General features: G+C 42.8%; 1 protein-coding gene across 6 annotated transcripts; it reads right to left on the reverse strand.

Moving 5' to 3' along the window:
- Window positions 1-882: 882 nt before the first annotated feature.
- On the reverse strand, window positions 883-25,499 carry tfeb (transcription factor EB). Of its 6 annotated transcripts, none has more exons than XM_086117428.1 (13): window positions 24,463-25,499; window positions 13,828-13,914; window positions 13,349-13,459; window positions 10,926-11,030; window positions 10,596-10,763; window positions 9,422-9,520; window positions 9,142-9,330; window positions 8,384-8,473; window positions 5,386-5,503; window positions 4,646-4,696; window positions 4,180-4,255; window positions 3,707-3,854; window positions 883-3,583 (listed from the first exon to the last, which is right to left on the reverse strand). In XM_086117428.1, the coding sequence occupies exons 3-13, from the start codon at window positions 13,400-13,402 to the stop codon at window positions 3,002-3,004; spliced, it is 1,680 nt and encodes a 559-aa protein (XP_085973554.1). In that variant the 5' UTR covers window positions 13,403-13,459; window positions 13,828-13,914; window positions 24,463-25,499; the 3' UTR covers window positions 883-3,001. The 6 variants fall into 6 exon arrangements, with proteins under 6 accessions (XP_085973554.1, XP_085973552.1, XP_085973553.1 ...); XM_086117426.1 differs by having other exon boundaries at window positions 4,646-4,702; XM_086117427.1 differs by lacking the exon at window positions 24,463-25,499 and adding an exon at window positions 16,325-16,473 and having other exon boundaries at window positions 4,646-4,702.
- Window positions 25,500-25,502: the final 3 nt, after the last annotated feature.

Here is a 25,502-nt window from a genome sequence, read left to right on the forward strand (position 1 = left end):
TCTCTCTTTCGAAATGACAACTCTATGTTTCATAAATGTAGTTTCAAAAAAGAAACTAGCATTCAACAACCGATAGATCTCTAATGCCCCCTCATGGACGTTATTATAATGACATGGAGCAAACCGTCCCTTTAAAATGGGCTTTATGAATTGGATAGAAATAGGTTTACTAATGACTTTAAAATCTTGTTTGAAGCCATTAATAAGCAGTTGGAAATGACCTACAAGAGGTCAGCAGAAAGTGCCGGCTTATTATTTGGCAAGTCCACTTTATCAATATCCATTTTTGCAAAAGAACAGAATTTGAAGCCAATGCCTTATCTTTGACTGGAGCCCAGCACACGAACAGTCATCTCATATCAGATCCACTTTAAAACAAGACAACCTCTGAACCGCACTGCTTTTCTGTCACTGGGAACCGACATCGGTCACATCAAACACACCACACAATGAATCGTCTAGAAAAAAAGGACATTGGGTTACATTGTTTCATTGAATATTTACATAAGTTAAAAGATACGTGAATATGAAATGTGCACTACCTTCTGTAATGGGGCCTTGGAGTAATGACACTGATCTATTCTGTCTGTAGCTTTTCATTAAAGGGGCACTTGATTGGGCTGAACATTGGAACTTGTAAAATAAAAAAAATAATAGGTCTTTATGGAAAAATGATGTCAGCACTGCTTTTTGTCGTCTCGGTTTGACTACGTGCAGCTAATAGCCGACATCGCAGCTAACGAGCTACCACCACTTCAAGTTTGGCAGCTGACACAGCAAAGGTTATCGGTAGAAAATTATATTAGGCCGGTAAAAAAAAAACATCATTTGAGAAAGCAATATGTCACCACAGAAGGAAAAAAAAGGCTTGAAGCAAATTGATGGATTCTGGTAAAACATTTTATAACTTATTCCAAATCAAGAGATGTCCCCTGTGTTATGTTGCGCTGCGGAGCGCCCTCTTGTGGAATTCTCGAGGGGTTCCGAGCGAATCTTTGGAGTGTTGGCAAGGTTATCAACAACAGTCAAACTGTGGTTGAAATGGGAAAAGACACAACTCTGGTGGGGAAAAATAAAATAACACGGTCAGGCACTGATAACGTTGCAGCAGAGAGTTGAGGTGAAGTCAGTCCTCCGGTTTCCATGGAAACCACCGTTACAAAAATAGGGAAGAGGCACAAAACTGACTTCCCGCTGACCAGACCTACTGGTAAACTTTACATTCACAATGTGAGAAAATTGAATTCATTAAGATCAAAGAATCAACTTTTATCTACTATTTGGCTTCAAAGATAACGAGAAAAATAAAAGGTATCAAGATGTACAAATCTTCCAGGTAAGCAAAAGTTCCCAAATGGCTCTTTACTCCATCTCAAGTAACACGTGTGTAGCTTTAACTGCCTTTAAAAGGAGGAGGAAAGAGTTGCACTGGGGGGTTAAAGAACATTGCATAAAAAGAATACAAACGAAATACTTAAAAACTGCTTAGTGGCAGAAAACTGCAAAATAATAATAATCATTTTGGTACAAAGTCAAAACAATAATATAGTTTCCAGTGCTTTGGGAAATACAACAAACTACGCTAAAGAAACATTTATAAGTAGGGATGGGCACAATCACCTACCAATAAAGTGATAATGATTACGAATTTGGTCGACTGCGTGGAATAAATTCTTGACAAACTGGTTTGTGGTCTTGGGAACAACATGGCATCACTGTACCATGGAAATAGGAGTTCAGAACTTCCACACAGCAATTCTCCATTCCCCAAAAGAAAAAACAATTGATCAGTTAAGCATTATTTCCCCTCATTAATCAAGGAAATGTCAAATGCCCATCCCTACTTATAATGAAAAATACCGCCACAAGATTTTTTTTTTTTTTACCAACCACAATGCCTTAAATCCTCAAACTGCCATGACAACGTGGACCAAAAGATGCCCCTTTTTGTGTGTGAATCGATTATTAATATAATCGTTAGTGAGCAGCTCTAACGCTGAAAAATGTGCAGCTGATACATGTGATCGGTATCGGAATCAGCCAATCCCACTCCTGGATGATGGGTATTGGCAGCATAAAATCAACAGCTCAAATATGTGTGTGTGTGTGTGTGTGTGTGTGTGTGTGTGTGTGTGTGTGTGTGCGTGTGTGTGTGTGTGAGAACCAATGATGTGATCTCTACTGCAATATGTACATGATTAAAAGCCATCCTTTGTATGGGCCTCTACCACCGTAAAGAAAAGTTAACCGTATCAACTTCTGTCACGGCCTGGTTCGAGTTCCCATCGGCACTTAATTCAACCGACCCTGCTTGTGAATTCCGTTATAGTACCTGAGTAGCACGATGGATGGATGAAATGGTTTTAAATGGCAATGAACACACTTACAGAAAGAAGGAGGTGTAGGAAGAGGCACTGGTGGAAGTGTGAGTTGACAAAAAGTACACCGAGAGTGAAGATTAGAATAGTCACACCCGTAAAGCCCACAATGTGCATGTCAACGTGGCCACTTTAAGGACTTTAAGAACTGACTGACACCAACCCCATAGTGCTCATCGTGACGACAAAATTGTGCAATCACCGATATACCGAAACAAAAATGAGACGGAGACGGTCATCACTGCAGGCTACCTGTAAATTATGCACACCATAAAGCTGTTCCTTCTGTATATGATTCAGTATTGTGTAGTCATATCTAGTGATGTGGCAAATTGAGCAATGTACAAGGTTTTCATCCTGTGAATGAAAAATGCCCACCACCTTCATGAAAACGACATACGGTCGAACTCTCTGACCTCAGCGTTTGTTTACCGTGTCTCCTTCAGTTTTTCTGTTGTTGTGAAGTGTTGCGTGGGTGAGATCAGTGGAAGCTATCAGTTTTGACATTTGTTGGATGCAACGTGAGATACTTTTTAGGCGGTTCATAGTGGTACTAACAACCCCCCCCCCCCAAAAAAAGTGTGTGCTGGCAGGAGTGTGTACGCGTGCGTGCGGGCATATGCCTACAGTATGTCACCATCCTCTATGCTGAAGCTAGATCTGCGACTGGAGTCGACAGAGGCCTCTGGGGACATAGTTGAGAGCAGAGGGTCGCCGCCGATGGGGGACAATGGCTCATTCATCATGAGGAAATCCATATCGCTTCTGCGGCTTTGCATATCCAGTCCTCCCAGATCGCCCAGCGCCGAAATGCCGTCTGAGAATGCCTGCATGCCGTCGCACAAGTCCAGCGACTGGGCAAAGTCAAAGGGCTGGGAGCTGCCTACGGCCGGGTACTGGATGGGCGGCTGGGGCTGGAGGTGCTGCGGAAGCACGTTCAGCTGCCTGGGCTGCTGAGGCTGCGGCTGAGCCTGGCTTGGAGGGTGCAGGTGGGTCTGCGGGAGGAAGTGATGTTGCTGGGGCTGGGGCGGAGCCTGATTCTGGGTTAGGTGGTGGTGGTGGTGGGGAGCTTGTGTCTGAGTGTGGGAAAGGTTCTCCTCTGGGCTGGTCTCTCGTTTTATATATGGAGCCATCACGTCTACTGGGTTGAGGGCAGATGGAGAGTTGCTGGGTAGGCCATGCAGATGAGCTTGCATCTCCAATTCCTGTTAACGCCAAGGTTTTCAATGCAGAGGTGTCTCGACATACAGTGAGGCCCAAAATGATTCCTACCCCAACCACATTTGGGGAAGAAAAAAAAAAACGTACTTCAACAAATGACAAATTACCTGAATTCGAAGCATCAACTGTTTGTTGGCCATTTCCATCCTTCTAAAGTTAGTCTCCACCTCTCTGGTCCTCTGAACATCCTTCTGCATACGTTTGATGTAGTCCACAGACGCTCTCAGGATGGTGCCCTTGTTCCAGCGAACGTCACTATCCAACGCATAAAGGCAAATGACTCATTGACGTCACCGAGCAGCGTTCCTGTACAGTGCCCGAAGCTTTTTTTTTTATCTCCTCAAGTAACTAGGACTGGAAAATGATCATAATCTTTAATTGAGTTGGCGGCATGTGATTAACCCCCAACATAATCTGATTAACGTGAAGAGAAACAACCTTATTAACTGGACAAACATTTGATTGCTCATTTAATGATATTTTTCGAAGTGTGTTTATCTGCAGGGCAAACACATTAACACAGCCCCCCCCCCACCTCCACTAAAAAAAAAAAAAAATCACATTAACAAATACTACTTACAGATCATTGGTTTTGGGAATCATTGTGCCAAGCTCTTTAATACGATCATTGATGTTGAACCTCCGTCTTCTTTCAACTGTAAATGATTCAACAAAAGAAGGAAAGACAAAAGAGGATGAGTTAAAAGACACAACGGAGAAAAGTAAGACACACGTCGAGAGAGTTACACCTCTATACACATTGGCTCGCGTTCAGATGAGCGCACACAGTCATGGGCAATTAAGTATACTTCAGTGCCAGAGCAGCAAAAAATTTACAGGTTATCTAGCCACCCACTCACTGCACTAAGTCTGCCAAATCAGCTAAACGGCATATACAACTGTACAAGATTATTCTTGCGTAGCTGTGTGTGTGTGCGTGTGTGTGTGTCTCGCCCCTGTATAAGATTACGCAATGCACTCAAAAACAAAAACAAAAAACATTACACTTAGAGTAAAACTGCACACTGGTAGTTGGAAAGACTTACTGAGATTGTGGTTGTCTTTCTTTTGTCTCTCCTTGGCCAGGGCACGGGCTTCTGTGTCTTTGCAATAACAAAAAGTCATCAACGAATGGCTGACACAAACACCGTATATGACAATACGTAATACAGATTAAATATATTTTTTTAACTTTTATCACTACAAGCCAGTCTGGTCTGTCTGTACGGTCTTGAAATGGTCGAGTTTCTCAAAATGTAAGTCACTGTCAACTATCAAGGAGTTTCTGTCTCAGGGCCTAACAAGAGTCAAATAATAAACGCAGTGCCCGTTGCACTTTTTCTTTGGCTTTTAGGCGACACTTTTTCAAAGAAAAGAACAACAACCAAAAACTAAATATATGCCAGAAGTTAGAGAATTCAATCCAGCGTAACCAGAAAGTTTGACATTATTTTACTTGTTTTTGTACTTGTGTTACAGACGTGTTCAACTGTATACATCGGCCAATCAGCTTTGCATCAGTCCTTTTGGATCAGAATTTATCTTCATTTGGAAGTAGCCAACTTTTTCTTTTTGCACTTGGATATCTGGGACGAATGTTAAAATGTTACTGAATAAAACATTGCCTCTGCAGTTCATAAAAATGTGATGACGGAGACGCGTTGAGTCTGACCCTGGAAAAACTGAAATGGCAACCAATCCGTGATCCAAATATACCGACAATTGCGGAGGGTTTCAATCGCGTGCAATGAGCGGCGTCACGACAAGCGTGCAAAATTGGACGCACCTGAAATTTCCCGTTTGATGGTCAAGTTGGCAGGACAGGAGTTGCTGGTCATCGCGATGGCTGGCCCCTTCATCCCTGGACCTGCGTACACATCCAGGTGGCTGCTGGACAGAGGGAGCTGTGGAGGAGGCATGGAAACACAAACGCAATCAAAACACCAACAAGCAGAAGTGTCAACTTCATCTTAACATTGATCTGAACCCATACGTGGCCTCAAGAGAGCCGAGTCTTGACATAGATGATAGCAAAGACTTGCAGGGATTCCCAACCAACGAGTCGTAGGACATTCGTACGTTGGTGAGCATCGGCTGTGCCGCAGGAAATACTCCAACGGTCACTTACGACAGGCGGAACAATGAAATGCTCTTCTGCTCGATGACAAAAATCAACTACTTTTTGTGCCGTGAGATTTCCTTCTAAGACAAAATAGGTGCCTCGGTCTACTCAAGGGAAACACTGATGAATACTTCAATCCATTTCACGGCAAAAATCCGAAATGTGACGTCGCATAGCGTCGATCATAAAAAGTGAAATGTCAAACATCGGGCGAGCGGGCGTAACTTCAGATTACTTCTGTGTGGGCCCCAAGACGACGCATTTACGGCCTCACATCCCCGCTTAAGTACCTTTATTGAAGTCAGCGTCCATGTTTTTAGTGCGCTGTAAAGCACAGATAACCTAGCGCAATGCGACAATATCACACCTGAGGATTTTTGGACAAGTGCAGCAAGGAGTGACCGTCATCCTCTGGCCAGTATCTTATCTGTCGCTATGGCTTTATTCAACGCTCATAAAGGTCGCATTTCTAACGCCAACGCTGAGAGCTGTGATTTTTTTTTTTGCTACGGAAAGACCATTTATCTGATTCATTTATTGATTGAATGCCTTGTTTTCTATTGTGTTTTACTCTCTGGCGTGAGGGCGATTGGGGCACTCGCTAATGAGGCCTGAAAGATAAAGACGTCCAGAGGAAGTGATACCTTATCGACTGGCTACTGTGCAAGCTCCAACATCACATCACACGCACACACAAACAAATTGCTCTGTATGCAAATCGCCTGCTGTGAAATGCAAATAATGACTTCAACCCGGTGCCATTGAAATGAATTTAATTTATTAAATTGTCGGTTAAGAGTAAGTTATGCGTCAAATTGCAGCGCAGAAGCATTGCAACCCCCATTTGCAGCTAAAACCTATCGAACGCCATATTCCAAAAGAAATGGCATTTAACGGGGCACTTGTATGGTTTATGTGGCTCAGGGTTTCAGTGTGCAAGGCCACACATCAACACAAACTCTTAACTTCCACCCCAGAGTAAATTCCTGGTATTCAGCGGTGATCCCGGCCGGGCTCTTACTAAACTTTGAGATTCCAAGAATTCCAGGAGTATTCCTTTTTAATCCCCGTCCGGATTAGCAGGTGAGTTTGATTCGCTGGTTGGTGAATTCGCAATACAAGAAATCCGAAAACTGCACAAATCACACATGTGTATTCTTCTCTCTCTTTCCGGCAGTTCGTTGAGTTCACGGGCTTCGCACCACAAGACGCGTCAGTGTTGATCGTCTTAATCTCATCAATCTATTGTTGTGATGTGAGATGACAAATCGACGGGAAAACGCCTGCAGGCAAAGGTGCCCGCTCAGATAAAACCAATCAAGGTCAGAGGAAATTTATCCGACCAATAATTCTGCAATGAGATGAAATCAAACATTCATGCCATGCATCGCACAACCTGCGACAACCTGAAAATGCCTCCCACCCCCGCACTCTGTGTGCGCGCAATCAGCGACCCGAGGGTGGTAGTTAAAGACGTCCGCCATCTTGGTCCGACCAACAACCATGAGCGCCGACCAACTCCACCAACACTGCCCGCAGCAGTTCAAATAATAAGTCAATATCTTACCAGCTGAATTTGTTCTCCTTCAATAACTTCCACAATGGCATAAGTCGTACTCATCTCCTTCATCCTCTAATCCCCCCCAGTAAGGTCGGAGGGGGTCCTTCCTCCTCACTCCACAGCAGACTGTGTCGGGACACGACCTCAGCAGCACTGATCCAATTTTCGTCTAGATACTCCTCTCCCCGCCACCAAACAAGAGTGAACTTTCCCCTAACTGGACTTTCAGCCTTGTTTTCCCTTTGCACAAATTGCCCCCTCCTCCTCCTCCTCCTCCTCCTCCTCCCGTTTTCCAAATACCTTGTAAACACGTTGAACTCTAACTGCCGGCAATTTAATTGTTAATTCTTACTTTGGCCCTCACCCTCAGTCTTCAATTGACATGTTTTTGCTGGCGTGTATAACCTTGCTCAGCATGTGCAAATCAATAGAACCGTTGGGTGTTTGCACAAGAAAATGCTTGTGACATCACAAATTGTTGCTTGGGTTTGGACACCCAAAAAAATAAAAAATAAAAAAGCAAATGTGTGATAAACACTTTGAATCATACTTACATTTAAATCGTAATGACGGGATCTTTTTATTTATTTATTTAAAACTTCTTGTTCAATGCCTAAAGCTAGGTAACATTTTTTCAACATTTTGTCAAAATAAATAAATACAAATCCTGGAGGTAGAAAATGATGTATGGGGAAAAATACGAAAGCAATGAATGAATTTACTCTTATTGTGTAGCAATCTGGTATAATTGCATAAAATGAATCCAAAGTATTCTGCTCAAACTTTTCAAAGACTGGTCATTACGCACACGATTTTAAAATGGAACCAATGAATTTGTAAAGGCGTCCAATCTTTTCAGAAAAGAAATCTTTAACATTTTGGATTGCGCCTTTGAGGGTTTGTTGTCCAGTTATCCACAAGCAAAGATGTTTGCAATATGTCAGGGTGAGCTGAGGAATGAGAATTCTGAGAAAACCAATCGGTGCGGTTGAACTCTGCACCAATTGATTAATGAACTGATCAATAAGATTGCATCAACACCGTTGTCCATATAATACCGCTCAGAATCGTCATTCACGTGTTCGTTTTGGCCGGACTTACTGTGTTGGGCATCTGGACGGGGTCAATGTAGGCTTGAACATCATCGTAACTGGACTGCATGCTGATGATGTCATCAATGACCTCATCCATCTGAAAAAAACAAAACATGGGAACACTTGTTATGAGAGTATTATCATAGCCTATATCGTCGAACTTTAAGATGAGTCCTGCATCGGAGCCACATTTGCACACTCAAAATGACATGTCGGGAGGCCTTCAGGTGAACTCACCTGCAGGCGCATGTTTCAGTCTAGAGTCGAGTTAAAAGATGACTTCTCCATGGACTAACTGCTTAGGCTATTTCCTCTCAGTAAGACTGACAAAAAAAGAGGCCGAGAGCTCCGGTAAATGAGATTTTGGTCAAAGTCTGCCAGGTTCAAAGGCCCTTGGCATAGTAAACTGTTGGTCTGTCACTTGTTAAAGTCGTAATAGTCTGTTACGAGGCCATAATGGAGCATTTAAACTTCAATGAACGCCCGTGTCAGTTCGTCAATACAGTTATTCACCGACGGTGCGCACGACACAAATGGCTTTTAGAATGCCGCTTCAGCTTACCAGCTTACCAAAGGACAATTAAATCATTACGACCTGTCATAAAATGTGCCGGTAATGGGGATAATCTTCAATCCTCATAATGTTATATGTATGCAATAAGGTCATATTTCAGGGGAGACTTGTTCAAGGTGTTTTCTTGTAAACGGCACTATTTGACATGACCTCCGATATATGTTTACAGGCCGCAGTCTCGGCGCCCCTACCTCTTGCTCGTGGTTGGAGCCGATGTTGAGCATGGCCATTGGGCTGTTGGGTGCGCTACTGCCGGTCATGAGCTGCTCAGTGCGCCTGTGTGGAGAGTGGAGGGGTGGGGGGAGGGACGCCGAACCCCCCGTGGGCCCAATGGCCGCGGGGGGAGATGGTGGCATTGGCCCTGCTACGGCGTGAACCATCTGACAGAGAGAACCAGAATAGCGGCTGAGCAACTTCCAATATGCAGGAACGATGTCATGGCGCTGAGGAAGGATGATAAGTGACAGATACCTGTTTGGTGGCAAAGGTGGTGGAGAGGTACTCTTTCACCTGCTGCCTCCGAGACTGACGGATGTGGTAGTCTGTCGGGTTCTCAAGGTGGGTCTGTACCTGCATCGGAAAGGAAAGCAAAACTCTCGTTGATTTTTGAACATTTTGCGGTCTCGCCATCATTAAAACATTATAAGCGAAGAAAAAGGATTGATGTGATGAAGGGCTTTGGGTGTGTTTGCAAGTTGCTGCATTTTAAAAGCAACTCGTGTGTTGCTCGTAGCGAGCGTGTCCTTCTGCTTTCCCTGAGTGTGCTTTAAAATGTTTATTGCCATTTCCGTTGGAATTTTAGAGGTGCCAAATGTTTACCGAGCATCCGTACTTGGTTTCCGAAATCACTCACTCGTTACGCCCAAAACAATGATTGTTGGCTGGCTAAACGCGATGCAGAGTTGTGGAGGTGAAAGTTGGCTTCGCATCCAGTATCACCACAACATGGGTCACTAATTAACCATTTATTAACAAATTAACCCATCCATCCATCTATTTTCCGAACCGCTTGATCCTCACTAGGGTCGCGGGGGGTGCCGGAGCCTATCCCAGCCGTCTTCGGGCAGTAGGCGGGGGACACCCTGAATCAGTTGCCAGCCAATCGCAGGGCACACAGAGACGAACAACCATCCGCGCCCACACTCACACCTAGGGACAATTTAGAGCTCCCAATCAGCCTGCCATACATGTTTTTGGAATGTGGGAGGAAACCGGAGCACCCGGAGAAAACCCACGCAGGCCCGGGGAGAACATGCAAACTCCACACAGGGAGGCCGGAGCTGGAATCGAACCCGGTACCTCTGCACTGTGAAGCCGACGTGCTAACCAGTGGACTACCGGGCCGCCCTAACAAATTAACCAATTAACTAATTATTTCATGGGAAACCACGAAATAAGTGATTGGGCGATACAGTGAACTTGCCACAAATTGCCTGGCTAAAACTGCAAGAGAAAATAATGAACAATAACATCCGGAAACAAGAAATGAATTAGGACATCGCCGCATAAATCAGCAGAGAGGAGCGGCCTATAAGGTTACAAGCACATTGCGGTAATACAATAAAGAGTCATAATTTAAATCTTTTCTAGTCCCAAAATGGGGAATATAGATGTGAAAATGATCAATCGCAGCAGTCCTACTGACCTTAAGAACCTCCACGGGCACCTGCATGCTTTGGTAGTTCTGGGGGGTGCTAATGGCCGCAGTGGGGGCAGGTGGCACGGCCATGCGGTGCTGCATGTATTGCAGGGCTGCATTTTGCTGCTGTTGCCGCTCGCGCTGCTCCTCTTGCTGCAGCTGGTCTCGCATCAGCTGAGGATGGAAATATGTGCAATCACTGAGCACGAAACAATTGCTGACTGCAAAATGACAAGGTGAGCCGTTTGTTTCCATTCTCCTTCCAAGTTCCCCAAAAAAAAAAAAAAAAAAAGTGGACAATAACAACGGCGGACAAGTTATTCTCATTTCTTTTACCTGCATACGCAGACCAATGCGTGAGCCCATTGCTGGAGGTCGAGGGGGCAGGGGAGGGCGAGACGAAGTCAACGCACCACAGTCCAGTCCGAGAGGTGGTGGAAGCTGTGAGAGAATGAATGCAAGTTGAAAAAAAAAAAAAAAAATGAAGAGCGATCAAATTTGGGCGGTTTCCATTGCAGTCATATAGGATGGATGGCAAGAGCAATCGTGCCGATGGTGGGCACTGGGGTGCTAAAACGAGTATTGCGATACATGCTGACTCGGGTCATATGAGCAAAGAGGTAATGGGGAACACCCTGACCTCTTTACAGCACATCCTTCTGTTTTCTCTCACGCATAGCCTCTTGCGACATTCAGATATAAACATTCGGTGGGGACTCCCAGTTCCCCTTCTGCAATGACACGTGTTCATTTCCCTGCATGACTAAGCTCGGCTGGAGTGAACAAACAGCGTGCCGGCAAGCGACTGACGGTTTCTACTTCATTTTCCTTGTCTCGGTGTTGTTTTGACAGCCACAGATGCAGTCACATGAGGTTTTGAACCACCAATCGGAGCCAGACTCAGACATTGGACATTCATGGTCACGAAGACGACGGAGTGGAACGAGGCAAAGAGAGAAAAGGTCATTGTGCATGAGGTACAATAAGAATGGCATCTCCTATTGAGGGAGGCTGAAGCTGCCTGTTGTCCAAAGTGTGCATTTCAGCACCAGAGGGGGGCATACACTGCCCGCTTTGTACCTGCAGGATCGCCCGCATGAAAAAGAAACACCCGTGCAGATAATGACAAATTGAAACACTTGCATTCAATCACAAAAATGTCAAGTGGAAATCTGATCCACGGTCAAAGACCATCAGAGGTGAAATAAATGACACAAAAAACCCGGAAAGAGCGATGTTTTCCGGATGCGTATGTGTTTACAGATTATATGTGACTGATAAAACGAGGTACTCACGAACTCAAATATACAATCTTAATTTTTATGTTCAAAATTGTTCAATACATAATCAACCAACTTACACATCCGACCAAAAGTTATTAAATGTCAGTTAATTCTACACACATACGTTAAGAAAGCCCAAAATGATTAATAATATGCAATTCAGTGAATTCTGATTTGTTAAGTGCACTGTATCTGCTGGAAATGACACAAGAAAAGTTATGTTGAATAAAAATTTGCCCACTATTTCGCGGCATCTCAAACCCTTTCTATTTCTGAAGAGCTATAAAACACTCTTTTTTTGCCGTTGGACGTGACTAATTTCAGACCGATGCGATCTGCACCAATAATCATCAAAAGCTTCTCCGTCCGTCCAAATAACAAATCAAATAAATGACAAGATACATTTGTATCATTTGAGACGTGCCAAAAAAAATCTAGCAAATTCATTTCAACACATTAGATGTGCACCAGTTTGTTGTAAATCAATTGAAACTTCCAACGGGTCAATTGCTAAAAGTAGATCTCGTGGTAGGTGACATTCCGCGGCCGTGCTGTTTATTCGTTTGCACAATGAAACAACAACAGGAACAACAGGATGAAAGACAAACGATTACGCAGGGCGTGGAAAAGAAGCCTGAGGGCTCGTATGAAATCCATATGCTGTCAAACACGCATGACGTAACTCGTGTGTGCCTTGCAGCTCTGACTAAGTCATGGTATGTAAGATTTGAAGTGTCGCACGCATGCACGCAAGTGGGCTATCGTTTCCTGATCTCATATGGTGACACACAGCTACCAGGCAGTATAACATCCCACGCTGGCCTTTCCATTGCCAAGCATCCACCGGGGGAAGCAGGCATCTGTGACGCAGCGCAGGGACAGCAGGACCATTGTTGTGTCCGACGCTGTGATGTCACAAGCCCCGGCACTTCAAACGCTCGGCGCCAGTGGGAAGACACGGAACGGAGGAAGCCGGGCGCAGAGGTCAACTCTACAAATTCACCACCAACATGCGCGTCAAGCGGAGGTGTGCGGACCACAGGCGCCGTTAAACCATTGACAAATTATTACGAGGAGTGCTTTTCTGCCGTCAAACCAACTCGTAACACATATTTGATAGTGTGCCCGGACACACACTTGGGGGCAGTGTGGTGCCATGTCACTTGTGCTAACAGATATGGTGTTAATATGAGTGGGTATTTTTAGACGTGCGCTATGCCAACAAAGGGCTATTAGCAGCCAAAGGGGGGGGGGAATTTGTGTATAGACGAACACAAAAAAGCTGGAGCCTCTCATTCAGACACGCGAGTGCTACACATGAAACGAAAATAATAATTTACAAGTGCTTTCATTAGCGCAAAAAGTATGAATCCAAAACAAACACGAATGGAACATACGCAGTCAATCTGACTCAACACACACACACAGACACACACATATTCACAATTTGGGTAGGGACTAAAATAACATGCTCACTTTCTCTGTTCTCCTTTTCAGGAACGCGTTGCAGCTTTCCTTTGAAACAGGCATTTTTCTTGGCTTACTGCTAAGCGCACGTCTTTGTTTGTGCGGGGGCTTGAGGTGAGCCTATAGGCATGAACACAAAGTGTCTTCAGTTACAGGTTCTGTTTGGGAGGATTATGTGAGGCGGCTGGCCCGGCAAATATGACTTGACAAACACAAACAGCCATAGCCCTTGGTGACAAGAGCACACCAAACATTCTGGATGAAGACGGACAGACACGCGTCTCGTGTTCATGCCGTACACGCTTCCTGATATCCCGATGGGATCCGTTCATGGGACTTCATCTAAAATATCAATTCATTCTTGAAATTGATGGGGAGGTTATTAGCATTGGGAACACTGCAAGGCGCTACAAAGCGCGACTGCCAGAATGGACGTCTTCTATTGATTTTAGATTTGAAACTCAAGAGTGCAGACATACGGCATTTACCTTGTTTGAGAGGAAAAATAGTTTTTTTCCGACAGGACTACGCTCTGCTGCTGCTGTTGATGATGATGATGATTACATGTCTGGAAGCTGAAGCACAATGATGACGACGATGCAGGAGAGCGGTGATGGGATGGAACAAGAACAAAAAGACAAAACGACAGAAAAGATGCTTGGTTATAAAATGGAAATGTAAAAATCAGCGGGCTTGTGGGACAGTCACCCCGCCCCCCCCCCCCCATTCAAATCGACAACAACAAACCAAAAACTTGGGCCTGTCAGATACGTTATACATAATGTTAGTTACATTGCTGTAATTGCAACTCTGTGGTGTTCTCTTCACACATTTACATTGATGAAAAAAAAGCCACAGGTGCTTCTACTCAACCTGCAGAAGGCTGTTTGTTTGAAAAATATCACAGTAGCTCTGACATTGAAGCCCGGATGGCGATTGGTTGCAAGTATTTGTGCACATAATGAATATAGGTTTTTCATCAGGGTTCGTTAAAAGTTGCAAATGTTCGCCAGATATTTACAAACAGTTTTAACAGTAACAATTTTTCTTGTCACATTTTCAACGAGTTTTAATTTTGATGGCGGCAAGATAAAAACAACTGTTTGCGACCATGAAAGGTGAGGTCAACTACCGTAATTAAAAACCATTTAAAAAAAATGTAATTACAATAATGTGTTCCGTGCAGCCCCATTAATCTTAACGCAGTATTCTGATTCAAATTGTGTCTGAGGAATATGAATTGAGAAGCAAAATATCCCCCCCATCTCAGGTGGTGGCCATTTTGCATTTGTCGACTGAAAATGACATGAAAGTTGCACGGGGCTCAGGTGACAAACAATCACAGCTCACCAACTTAAACATTTTCTTTACAGTACCGTAATAAATTCTGTAGCCCCACTCATCTATTCTGATTAATATTTTGTTTGTGGGATATGAATCAAGCAGCAAAAGCCACCAGTTTGCATCCATCTTAGGGAGTGGCCATTTTGCCAGTTGTTTGAGAATGTCTGGCGAACATCTTTGCAATCTTTTGCGACCTTGAATGAACCCTGACCAAAGAACAACATTCGCAAACACTGACAAGGCAGTGTGATACCACCTTAAATTAAATTGCAGCTGTTCAAGTGTTTTTGTATTATTGATGCAAATTAAAACCGGCTGTTGTTGGCAAGATTTTCTGTTTTTGAATTTTTTAAAATCTGCAAGCAACAACAACAAAAATGGTGCCTTTACACAGCATAAAATGTGAGCTGAGCTGAGAAAGTTCTGAGCTGAGAAAGTATATATATATATTTAGTCATGCCTCCCCTGAAGTCCGCTGCTGAAGCCAAGGCACACCTCAAAACTTTTACAATTTGAAAACCGTTGGTGTTAAGGAAAGAATAGTTGCTCAGATGCAAGAGCTAAGATTGGCAAATGCGATGTGAATGAGTGACATGTTTAAATGGGGAACATATCGTTAACAGGTGCACAACCCGCAGAACAACACTTGAAGACTCTTAACGGAGGAGGCACGAAATCAACAGACGCTGCGCCGACAGGACTGTACATACAACCGATAGATGTGAACAGAGCGTGATTAAAAAATAAGACATATATATATATGAGAGAGAGAGAGAGAGAGGGAGAGAGAGAGAGAGAGAGAGAGAGAGAGCGAATGAAGGTCTTGATCGTGTTTCCAAAATGCTGTCTGCGGCTAAAGCAGCCGCCTGACATAAATAGTTGGACACTTTCACGTTCATTCTCCAGATGAGATTTGAAGTGACCAACATTCTGAAGGAAGGCCACCGTTTGTAAGGAGCGTGGACCCGCCAACATCCGCGAATCGTTCTGTCCCAATGCAAAACAAACGTCTATATTTAGTCCACCTCTAGTGAATGTGTAAACATTAGCTCCCACTAAGGCACAGGAAAGACAAAGATGATCATCATCAACAAAACACGGCGCATCACTTCCCTTTTCTTCCCTTCGGTTATCACAACTCCTACTTTTGTCAGAGTTAAAGTAACTTCCTCTACACACAACACAGGAAAACAACTGACTTTTGTGTCCTTTTTTCTAACATTTGTGAATATTCTTTTAAAGCAGGTAAGGTTGGTGTTCCCTTTCCTTTTTCAACTATGTTTTTAAGTAAAATAGAATGGTGTCTAATTTGAATCCCGAAAATGAAAACAGCTCTTCCTCATGCCTAACCAAACTGGTTGAACAAAAATTACTTAGCGAACACTTTGTACACAGGCATTTGCACTCAGATCACAAGATATACAAATTGTTGTCGCTGTTATTGATACACGCTGTACACTTGAGTGCAACAAACGATACAGTACGTCATCTGAAAAAAATATATAGAATGCTCTCTATACGCAGTCGTATTTCGGGGATCATTTAGAGACGACAACGACTTCAAAGTGCTTCTGTTGTAGTAGCCCAAAAAAAAAAAAAACTTTCTGGTCAACTGCAGAATGTAGGAGCTCAAATGCTTACCGGCAGTTCTCCTACGAGCTCAGAAGTAAGACATCCACGTGAAAGCCGCTCCTCCACGTGCCGGCAGATACACTTTTGCTTTGCTGAGCCTCACCAACTTCCAAAAGCGAGTTCAATGGTTGTGTTGTCACCCCTCCTTCAACTGGCGGAGTTACAGTCACTATTCATCATCTTCCTCACCCCCCCCCCCCCCACCCTCACCCATGCTCTAAAAACTGGCTCAGCTTCCTCCTCCCACTCTTACTATTCCCCTAAATTAGGCTGATAGCTGGAGTCAACAGCAACAACAAAAAGAACTTTGTCTACAGAATTCATCCCCAATTTTTTTTTTTGTTCTTGTCTTCTTGCGACTGCAGAAACTTCATCCCCATTCCTTGTGAGCAAATGTCTAACACACACCTCACATAAGACACGCACGCAAAAAAACTGTATTTGTGTTTTGCTGTATAGGACAGTAAATATAAAGATTTATTGAATGACTTCCTGGACGTTTAAGAATTTAGTCTGATTTTTAGGACATGAACAACAAATCTGTGATCTGACAGACATACAGATGGCTGTAAAATCACTGCTTTTGATTTATATAGTGGTGCCACACGCGCACACACAAGTTTTGATTTTGCAAAGAAGCATTGCTCTGAGGAGACCGTGGCACACACAAAAGAGCTCCCACAATGCCTAAGATTAAAACTTGTTAACTTTCATCAAGCTGGAAAGGTCCCAGAAAAGGTCTCCAAAAACCTTGACGTACATCAGTCCAGGTTCAGACAAACCATCAACAAACGCAATGTCTCCTAGCTGCGGTCGTCCTGTAAAGAGCACTGCTCGAGCACATTAACAGAATTTTCAATGAGACGAATCAGAATCCAAAAAATCAGCTAAAGACTTCCAGGAATATCTGGCCCATGCGGACATCTCTGTTGACGACAACAAATTAGCTCAAACGTTAAACAAATGGATGTCTTGGAGGACACCGTGGATGCTACCGGCAAGCAATGAGCGGTGTGGGCAGATGATCCTGAACTTGAGTTGTTTGTAATGGACACACAATGCTACTCACGGAGGGGGGGGGGGGGGGGGGAGCACAACAACCAACTGAAGCTCGACAGAGGATGGGCAATGAACACGACAATAACCAGAAGGCAGAAGTAAACCAACAAATGAATGTCTTCAACAGAAGAAAATGCACCTGAACCCGATTGAGATGCTGCAGCATGACCACTAGAGGGCGATTGACACCTGACCACCAAGGAATAATGAAAGCGGAGTCATGGTCTAACATTCCTCTGATCTGTATCTATCATAATGTTTGCTTGAGGTTATGTCGAACGAGGCTGAACCACTTATAAAATCCAAGCTGTTCACATATTTTTAAGTTCTGACATGTCCATATTGTGTTCAGTAAAAATCATTTGTTTTTGCGTTATTATTTTGAAGAAAACTGCATTTGTCTATGGCAGTGACTTACATGAAGAACAGACCACGTTTAATGGCGAGAGATTCCTTTTGAAGTGACTATAATTGATTAGATTGTAGTCGTCAGCCACTCTGAATCGAATGACAGCATTTTGCCCCGAAGGAATCATCTTTGTGTTAACTTGGGCAGGGACAAAGGAACACTTGACTTCATATCAAGAAAAATTAAATGAAAAAAGAAAAACGAAATACAATATGATTCAATTTGATGAAAATGCGTTTTAAAAAGCAAACCGTCATCTGTCCTCACAAAACTTCCACAAAAGATGTCTGGCTGAGAGTCACGTTGAGAAAGGCTTTCAAGAAAACTGCATGCAACCTGCCCACAGTATTTATTTCGATGAATGCACACAAGCATCGGTATCAAAGTGCCCCTCTACGAGAGGTTGGCGCCTATCACAACAAAGACCAACATTTATAGGCCTGCATGGTTCAGCAGTACACGACTGACAAACATGCCTTGTTTGTACACAAAGCATTCATCAGCTGGGCAAGCTCCAGTTCTCATAGTGCTTGCAGTGTATTTACAGGGCTATTTTGGTCGAGGGGCAGGACCCCTCCAGGCCCTCGGTTTATTGGCTGGGAAACCTGCATTCCTGTCAAGACCAGCCAATCTTAAAAAGAAAGTGGAAGGAGAGAAATCATCACGAACCAAGACAGTCGTGTACGCTTTTGACAATGGGTCCGTCACGCGGAAGTTTACTTTTTCAACAAGACAATGGTCGTAGACATAAAGCAAAATCGACAATTGAATGGTTTAAAATGAAGCATGTCAGGTCTTAGAATGGCCAAGTCATAGTACAGACCTCAATCCAATTGAGAATCTGTGGAAAGATACCTCAGCTAGATCTGTTTTGCAAGACAGACTGGGAAAAACGTAAAGTCTGAAGTCTATTTAGGAAATGGACGCTTAGGAGGCTCAAATACAGTGGTTACAAAATTAATTAATTAAGACGCATTTTCCATGTAAATGCCCTAATCCGTTCCAAGCCCCCCAAAATTCAGACATAAATGTATTCTAAAGCATAAAAATGCATCAAAATATGTCACAAATACATGTTACAAATTAGATTATTGCACAATAAAAGAGAGTTGTGCATAATATAAAAAACAAAGAATAAAGAATAACAATGATGGTCATTTAACTTTTAACTGCATTCTCATCTGGGGTTTTTTTTCCCTTTTTAGTTCATGTTCTTTCTCTCAGAAGTGGTTTTTGCCTGGCGTTTTGTAAAGAACTGACACAAGGACGTCTGTTTTTGTCGGCTTTTAAAAATCCTTCGAAAATGTCCGAGGGAAATAGAGTATAGTGAGCGATCGCCCAACTGGACGATTCACATTTATGTAAAACTATCGGACTGGTCTGAGGGGCAAATGACGAGGAAGCTGCATAGACAAATATCTATCTATCCACACACATTGACGTGTACGATAGAGGTCCCTCTTAGCCACTGGGATGCCAGGATGATGCTCGGGAATAGCCAATGGCAGAATAGCTATAAGTATGTTGCGTTCAGGAAACTTTGAGCTGCGAGGAGCAACTCATACAGTATTTTTATCTTTCGTATTTTGAAATTTATTTCGTAACCTGAGGCAATATTTTGCTGCTGAGGCATTTCGTAACTTTAAATTTTCGTTTGACGAGATGTTCGTATGTAGAGGTACCACTGTACAGTTGAGTGGGTTTCTTCAATTCTTGACCTGGGCAATTTCACTTACACCATCAAGATTTATTGATGGATTAACTGTTGTGATATTTAAAAAAAAAATATATATATATAAACTGAAAATCCATTGGCTGTAACAGCACAAACAAGAACATAGCGAAAAAGGGTAAATTCAAGTCACAAGAAAGTGGCCAAACCTCTTGATGTTTATAGCCCAAAAATATTCTTCCCTTCAGAACATATTCAGTGTCCATTATTAACGCTATGTAAACAAATGGAGAACTAGAAATGAGCTTGCGTCAAAAAGAGACCACGTCCACGAACCTGCGAAGCCGCCCTGCAGCATTTCTCTCTGCATGGCTGAAAGTCACCATGCGCAGCGAAATGGAATGGGAGGTATTTGTGAGCTCAGTTGCCAGATAAGGGCCACACGAAATTAATGCCAGTCACTCCGGGCTGCTTTGTTGCTAAATGCAGTGCGAGCTAATAGCCATTTAATAGAAAGACAGTGGAAGCCCCCTTGAACCATTGAGAAACAAATAACTTGGAATAATGTGGGTGTGCTAATCACAGATTCCAAAGCTTTGCAAGCATGGGTGTTTCTGCAGTTGACGGGAAGCATTTTTAAATCACTGAATTATTCATTCACGTCGTTACTGTTTTGAGAATTACTAACAGGTGATCCATGATCACCGTTTCCAGAAATGGTTTTATCAGCTTTCTGGTAATAGACCAACAACGGTGATGGTCATTCTAATTATGACATCACAACGGGGTGTTTTCTGAAATGTGTTGCGAGTGATGGCTTCCGATGAATATTTCCTTTGTGTTGTCATCTCAATCGATAGGGTGGAAATCGCTTGGCTTAGTCTGGGGCGTCTGAGTGAAATCCATATATTTCCTGACCGAGCGACACACACCTATGAATCATCGGAAGACCGTTTCAAAAGAGCTGATTCTGCTGAGTGCTGTCAAGGAGAGACTTTCTTTGAATGTTTTGCCACTGTTAGTCTGAAACACAAACACCTGTGGTCTAAAATAACAGGGGGGTTAGTCCCTCGCCCCCCCTCTATACTTGTTTGAAACTCGCAGTGGTAAGGTAGCATATACAGAATTTCGAGATAAGAATGTTCAGTGTTAGTAGGAGTACAGTTCTCCAAAAGTTGTTCTGGTCCTTTTATTCAATGAAAGAGAGCCCCAAACACAAATCACAGACGACCCTTGCGGTTCATCCAAAAACCAGGTCAACTGCATTTGTGTTTTTGTCTGTATGTGTTTGTGTGTCCCTCTCGCTCAAAAAACAAAACAAAAAAACAAAAACTTGTTGTGTAAGACAGAGGCTACAGTCTGCAAGTCAAAAGAGGATATGAGACAGTAGAAATGAGCACAGATGGGGAAGTGGAGTCACACATTCAGCACATGCCCCAAAATATCCCACCCACACTCACCTCTTCTAGATCATGGGTCATCAAATATCACATGCCAAGCTGTCATTCTACTGGTTTCTAAGATGCACCGTTACGTGACATTTTCTGTGTGCGTTTTTTTTTTAATCTCTCTTCTTTAAGTAAAATCCAGTAAATCACGCAGGCGCTTCCTGGCCCAGTCACGAAGCAAAAAAACAAAAACAAAACCCAACAAAAAAAAACCCAGTCCCTATCCATATGGCTGCTGAAGTTGTATTTACACACACCTAGTGCGCTTTCACACTGGAGTACATCGGACCAAGCTGACTTCTGTGTGTTTGCACGGACGCTTCTGTTTACTTGAGGAAAATTAGCCCCACTACCAACACGTATAGGCAAACACAGGCCCAATGAGGCTGAAATAGGACCACTTGCACGCGCACACTTTTCGACATGGATTGCACACACGCTTGCCCGAGTTTGTACACTCTTTACATGGGTCACAATGTGACCCAATGCCTGACAATGATACAGTATATTGGGGTGGACCAAGTGCCGTGCAGACCGACACCGGGCCACAGAACGCAGACAGAATTCGATGAAAGTAATGTGGTGCTTTTATAGCTGCTCAATATACGAATCAACCTCACACCTGGCTGACAGCGACCACACTGTTGAGTGAGTTTGTTTACCTACCCCTGACTCCTGTCACTGTGCGCACTTTGCAACGTCTGTCTACATCTGTCTCAGTTTGTGAGCTGCAGAGGTTTTGGAAGAGAGAGGGAGTGAGAGAATCTCGTCCAAATTTTAAGAGGCCGCAAAGGGTTTGATGTCATCATCAAGGAATCTTAAATGGCGTTTGACAAATAACTTGGAAATTAAAGAATTAGACTGATGACCAGCATTATGTTGCTGAAACGCAATTTCTTGAGAATAATACTAAATAAGTACAGTGGTGCTCTGAGATTTGAGTTTCAATTGTTCCATGAACACTTTTCAAATTATCTTTCTCCATTGAAAGGAATAGAAAATTCTATTAATACATTCCAGCCGCCCCAACAACAAATCAGTTTTGTGGTCATGTTTTTAAATAAACAATGGCACTCTATGATATTGTATTTTGATAATTAAAGAGAATTTCCAAAATTTCAATCGTTGGCGCAACATAATTTAATGCTGCATTCTAATTCATTGTGCTGCTCCTTCTGGTGTGCTTGCCTTGGCTACCGGAGTCTGTAATAATAGACATTTGTGTTGCAGCAGATTAAAAAGATACACCTGTGAATATTCTTGTATTGTCTGTCTACATGTATCCGGAGTCCTAAAAACGTGACTCCGGTGTCAACGCTAAAGGTTAGCATATCAATGGGCTTTAGCATTGTATGTTAGCATTAAACTAAGTGGGCTTTCGCATGTCAAAGCTATGTGGTAATTTTATACATATTGTGTAATTTGTTTCATGGTTAGTGTGACACTTCAACTGGGAGTGGCATTAAACAGCTGGAAGCCTCTTTTTTTAATGAGTTGTTCAAATATTTGCCAAAGTGCTGCTGATTGTGTAGTGGGTTGAATTGAGTTCATTGCCACTATATACAACGCTTGTATCGCAAGTTTGCACTTAGAAGTCAAAGCGCAAAGATGGCTGAATGACACCTCGTATTTTGAAAAGCTCATTTTAAAAAGAAGTAACTCATATATATCTCAAGGCACCACTGTATTCGGAACACTTTTCAGCATGACCAGATTGGCAATACAAAAACACTCAAGGGAATTAAAAGCTCAAATCCTCATACCCTATCAGATTTGCTCGATTCGTAGTCTCAGGTATTTATTTGAAGGGAGAGAGTGTAATTGAGAGCAGCTCATTTGTACAAATGTTAGAAGATGCTAATTTCCTACTATTTAAGTCAAAGCAGTAAAGCAGAGCGTCGGCCTTACGCTGCCTCAGCCGAGCAAAAAGCATCAGGACAGCTCTCACCCTGGCAGTGACCTATTTGACCTGTTGCCCTCAGCAAGGTGCCACAGAGATGCAGAGCAAGGACAATCAGACGCAATAACGCTTTTTTTTTGGGCTCCAAAATCCATTGCCAGCCTTAATTGATTAATTGGTTAACTGTGACATCTCTAGTTTGTTTAATTGTGGACATTGTTGTTTAAAAGTGGACAACACAGGCACATTAATTAAGGCATGTTGTCCATTACAGCAAAGATGACTATTTGCGAAATTACAATAAGTAAGTACGTAATTTGCATTCACTTTTGAGCAGGTCTAATTGGATGTTCCCACAAAAGAAGAGAGACCACCCATGAAGCAAGGAGTGACGGGGATAGGTGGTATTTTGAAAAGATTGGCTTATTAAACATGATGAACAATAGCACAATATGGATACCGGTACTTTTGAATCAAGTTTATATATGCCCTGGGGCACAAAGGTTTGAAGTAGGGCTAAACTAGCTCTTGAGCAAGAGTAGGTCAACCTTTCCTGCAGGCCTTCAGTAAAGAACAGGTGGAAGTTTTAAAATCTTGTAGTTTCGCAGGTCATCTTTTGCCACAAAGCAAAACAGAAAACGCAAAACTCACCAAAAACACAACACAACACAACGCCTCGCAGTGATCAACTGACCTCTGCCATCATGTGAAACTTGCCGTAAAGCACAATTTACTACATAATTCTGTCCTATTTTCTCACTGCACTCATATGTCCAGTTTTTTTGGTTTGTTTTTCATATCTGTAATACAGCCACACCATTATGTACGACTTCACTAATTATGGGGAGTATGGGGGGGTCATGAGGAGTTGTCGAAGGGGAGTAAAGTTAGATCACTGAGAAATACTATGGGAATGCATCACATTAACTATCCTGATGACTGGACTGTTTTAAAAAAAAATCATATTCCTTGTACAGTATCACATTTTTTGGTTATTTTCTTGTAACAGTGATACCAACCAGTATGACAAATTAGATTCCCACTAATAGTAAACCTATGGGTCGTGATTTAAGTCTGAAGGCAAAGAGAAGACATACTTTGTGGTACCTTCAACAAGTTATGTTGGCAGTGTGCAATTAACTGCAAGCCAGAGTATTTGAGCAGGCAATATAATTTATGTAGTCACAGCTTATACATAGCAACACAGCCTGGGGCTGAGGTGTTGTTACTGATACTGGCCTGGCTTCAGCTGAGAAATGGCAAGCGGCTGACGCTTAGTGAGAAAGAAACAAGTCGTGCATTTTCAAATGACAAAATCTTGATCGAGAGCTGAATCAAAGAGCCTTTCAACGTTTTCAATAAGATGCTTACAATAACCGACTATTATGACATTTAAAATTAAAAACACGATTTGAATTTGTTTGACTGATCTGAAATGTATGGGACTGCAGAGCATCTTAAAGTTCTTGAAACGTGTCTGCCTTTTCTAAGCACAAATAACATGTTTTAAATACAAACGTAATCCCCGCCCCCCCCCCCACACACACACAAATAAATACATACATTAATAAAATAATCCATTCAAAGTTGAAATATGCTTTGCCTGATTTACGCCGGCGTTGTTTTAAAAGTGAAGTTTTGTTGAAACGGCACGCTTACCAGCTCTGAAGGTCAGACAGAACGCAGTTAAGAGTAGCTCGGCGACAACTTCTCTGGTGCACTCCCCAGGGAGGAAACAGCAACAACCTCTACCACTGAAAAAAAAAGTGCTGAGTTTGATCAAGTAAACGCCCCAAAAAGATTACGTCTTTCGCCACTTGCACATGTCGCTACGCAGCGCGCAATGTTTTGCCCGTGTAGCCGTGTGGCGGCCTCTCGACGCGTCTACTGTCACCTGTACCGTCACCACTGGCATCGGGCTCGCGGGCTTGTGGGTAATGTAGTTCTCACGCGCAAGCAGCCGGGACTATTATTAGACAGTGACGTGAGAATTGTCAACGGAAGGAGGGAACAGGTCATCCAACAAGACCAAAAGCAAAGAGGCAACTTTGTTTATTTATAGCTACAATTTTAGGCGCTGCCAACGTTATATAATCAAGACTGTTCCATCCGTCTTTCTAAAAACTGATATGGTAGGAATAAGGTTCCCCCACAGGTTTTGTAACAGTGGACTGGAGGATCCTGACATTACTGGATGACTTACTGTATATCTGCTTGAATTGGTTCATAAAAGGTCTTTGTTTAGTGGTCAGAAATTTGTAATGGTATACAGTACACAATTGTGAGAAAGTTTGGGGTCAGGTCACCATGACAATTTCGTGAGTTGACGTGTGTGTATTTATATATCCACTGTATATTTCTCCCATAATCGCCCTCTCTCGTTGTATAATCTCTATACATACAGTACATACATGCATGCAGACGTGTATTGATAAATTCTAATTATGTCCTCGTATATACAGTTATTTCAAAACATTGGACATTTCTAAAGAGTCCCAAGCTTTTCAAATAGTGTACAAGTAGTGCGTTATATGTACTACTTACAAATATGTTTTTAAATTCAGCAGAGCATGGTGTAACAATTGTTGGGTAAAGCACATACCATATTGATAACCATTAGGTGTGTCTGGCTGCTGGGAACTGGAAAATGTTCTCTTCTTCCCACTCCTTTTCATAGCAAGTCTTAATTTTGATTGTTA

The sequence above is a fragment of the Hippocampus guttulatus genome, chromosome 8, assembly GCF_054856545.1.
Source record: "Hippocampus guttulatus isolate MCC_2025c chromosome 8, RoL_Hgut_1.0, whole genome shotgun sequence".
Lineage (NCBI taxonomy): Eukaryota > Metazoa > Chordata > Actinopteri > Syngnathiformes > Syngnathidae > Hippocampus > Hippocampus guttulatus.

Coding starts and splice junctions, on each gene's coding strand:
- tfeb (XM_086117426.1), bottom strand. CDS start 13,402: ATGCCTGTTTCAAAGGAAAGCTGCAACGCGTTCCTGAAAAGGAGAACA. Junction 5,504..8,383: donor CCGTCCAGATGCCCAACACA/GTAAGTCCGGCC, acceptor CCTCCTCCACAG/CTCCCTCTGTCCAGCAGCCA. Junction 4,703..5,385: donor CATCAAACGGGAAATTTCAG/GTGCGTCCAATT, acceptor GTTATTGCAAAG/ACACAGAAGCCCGTGCCCTG.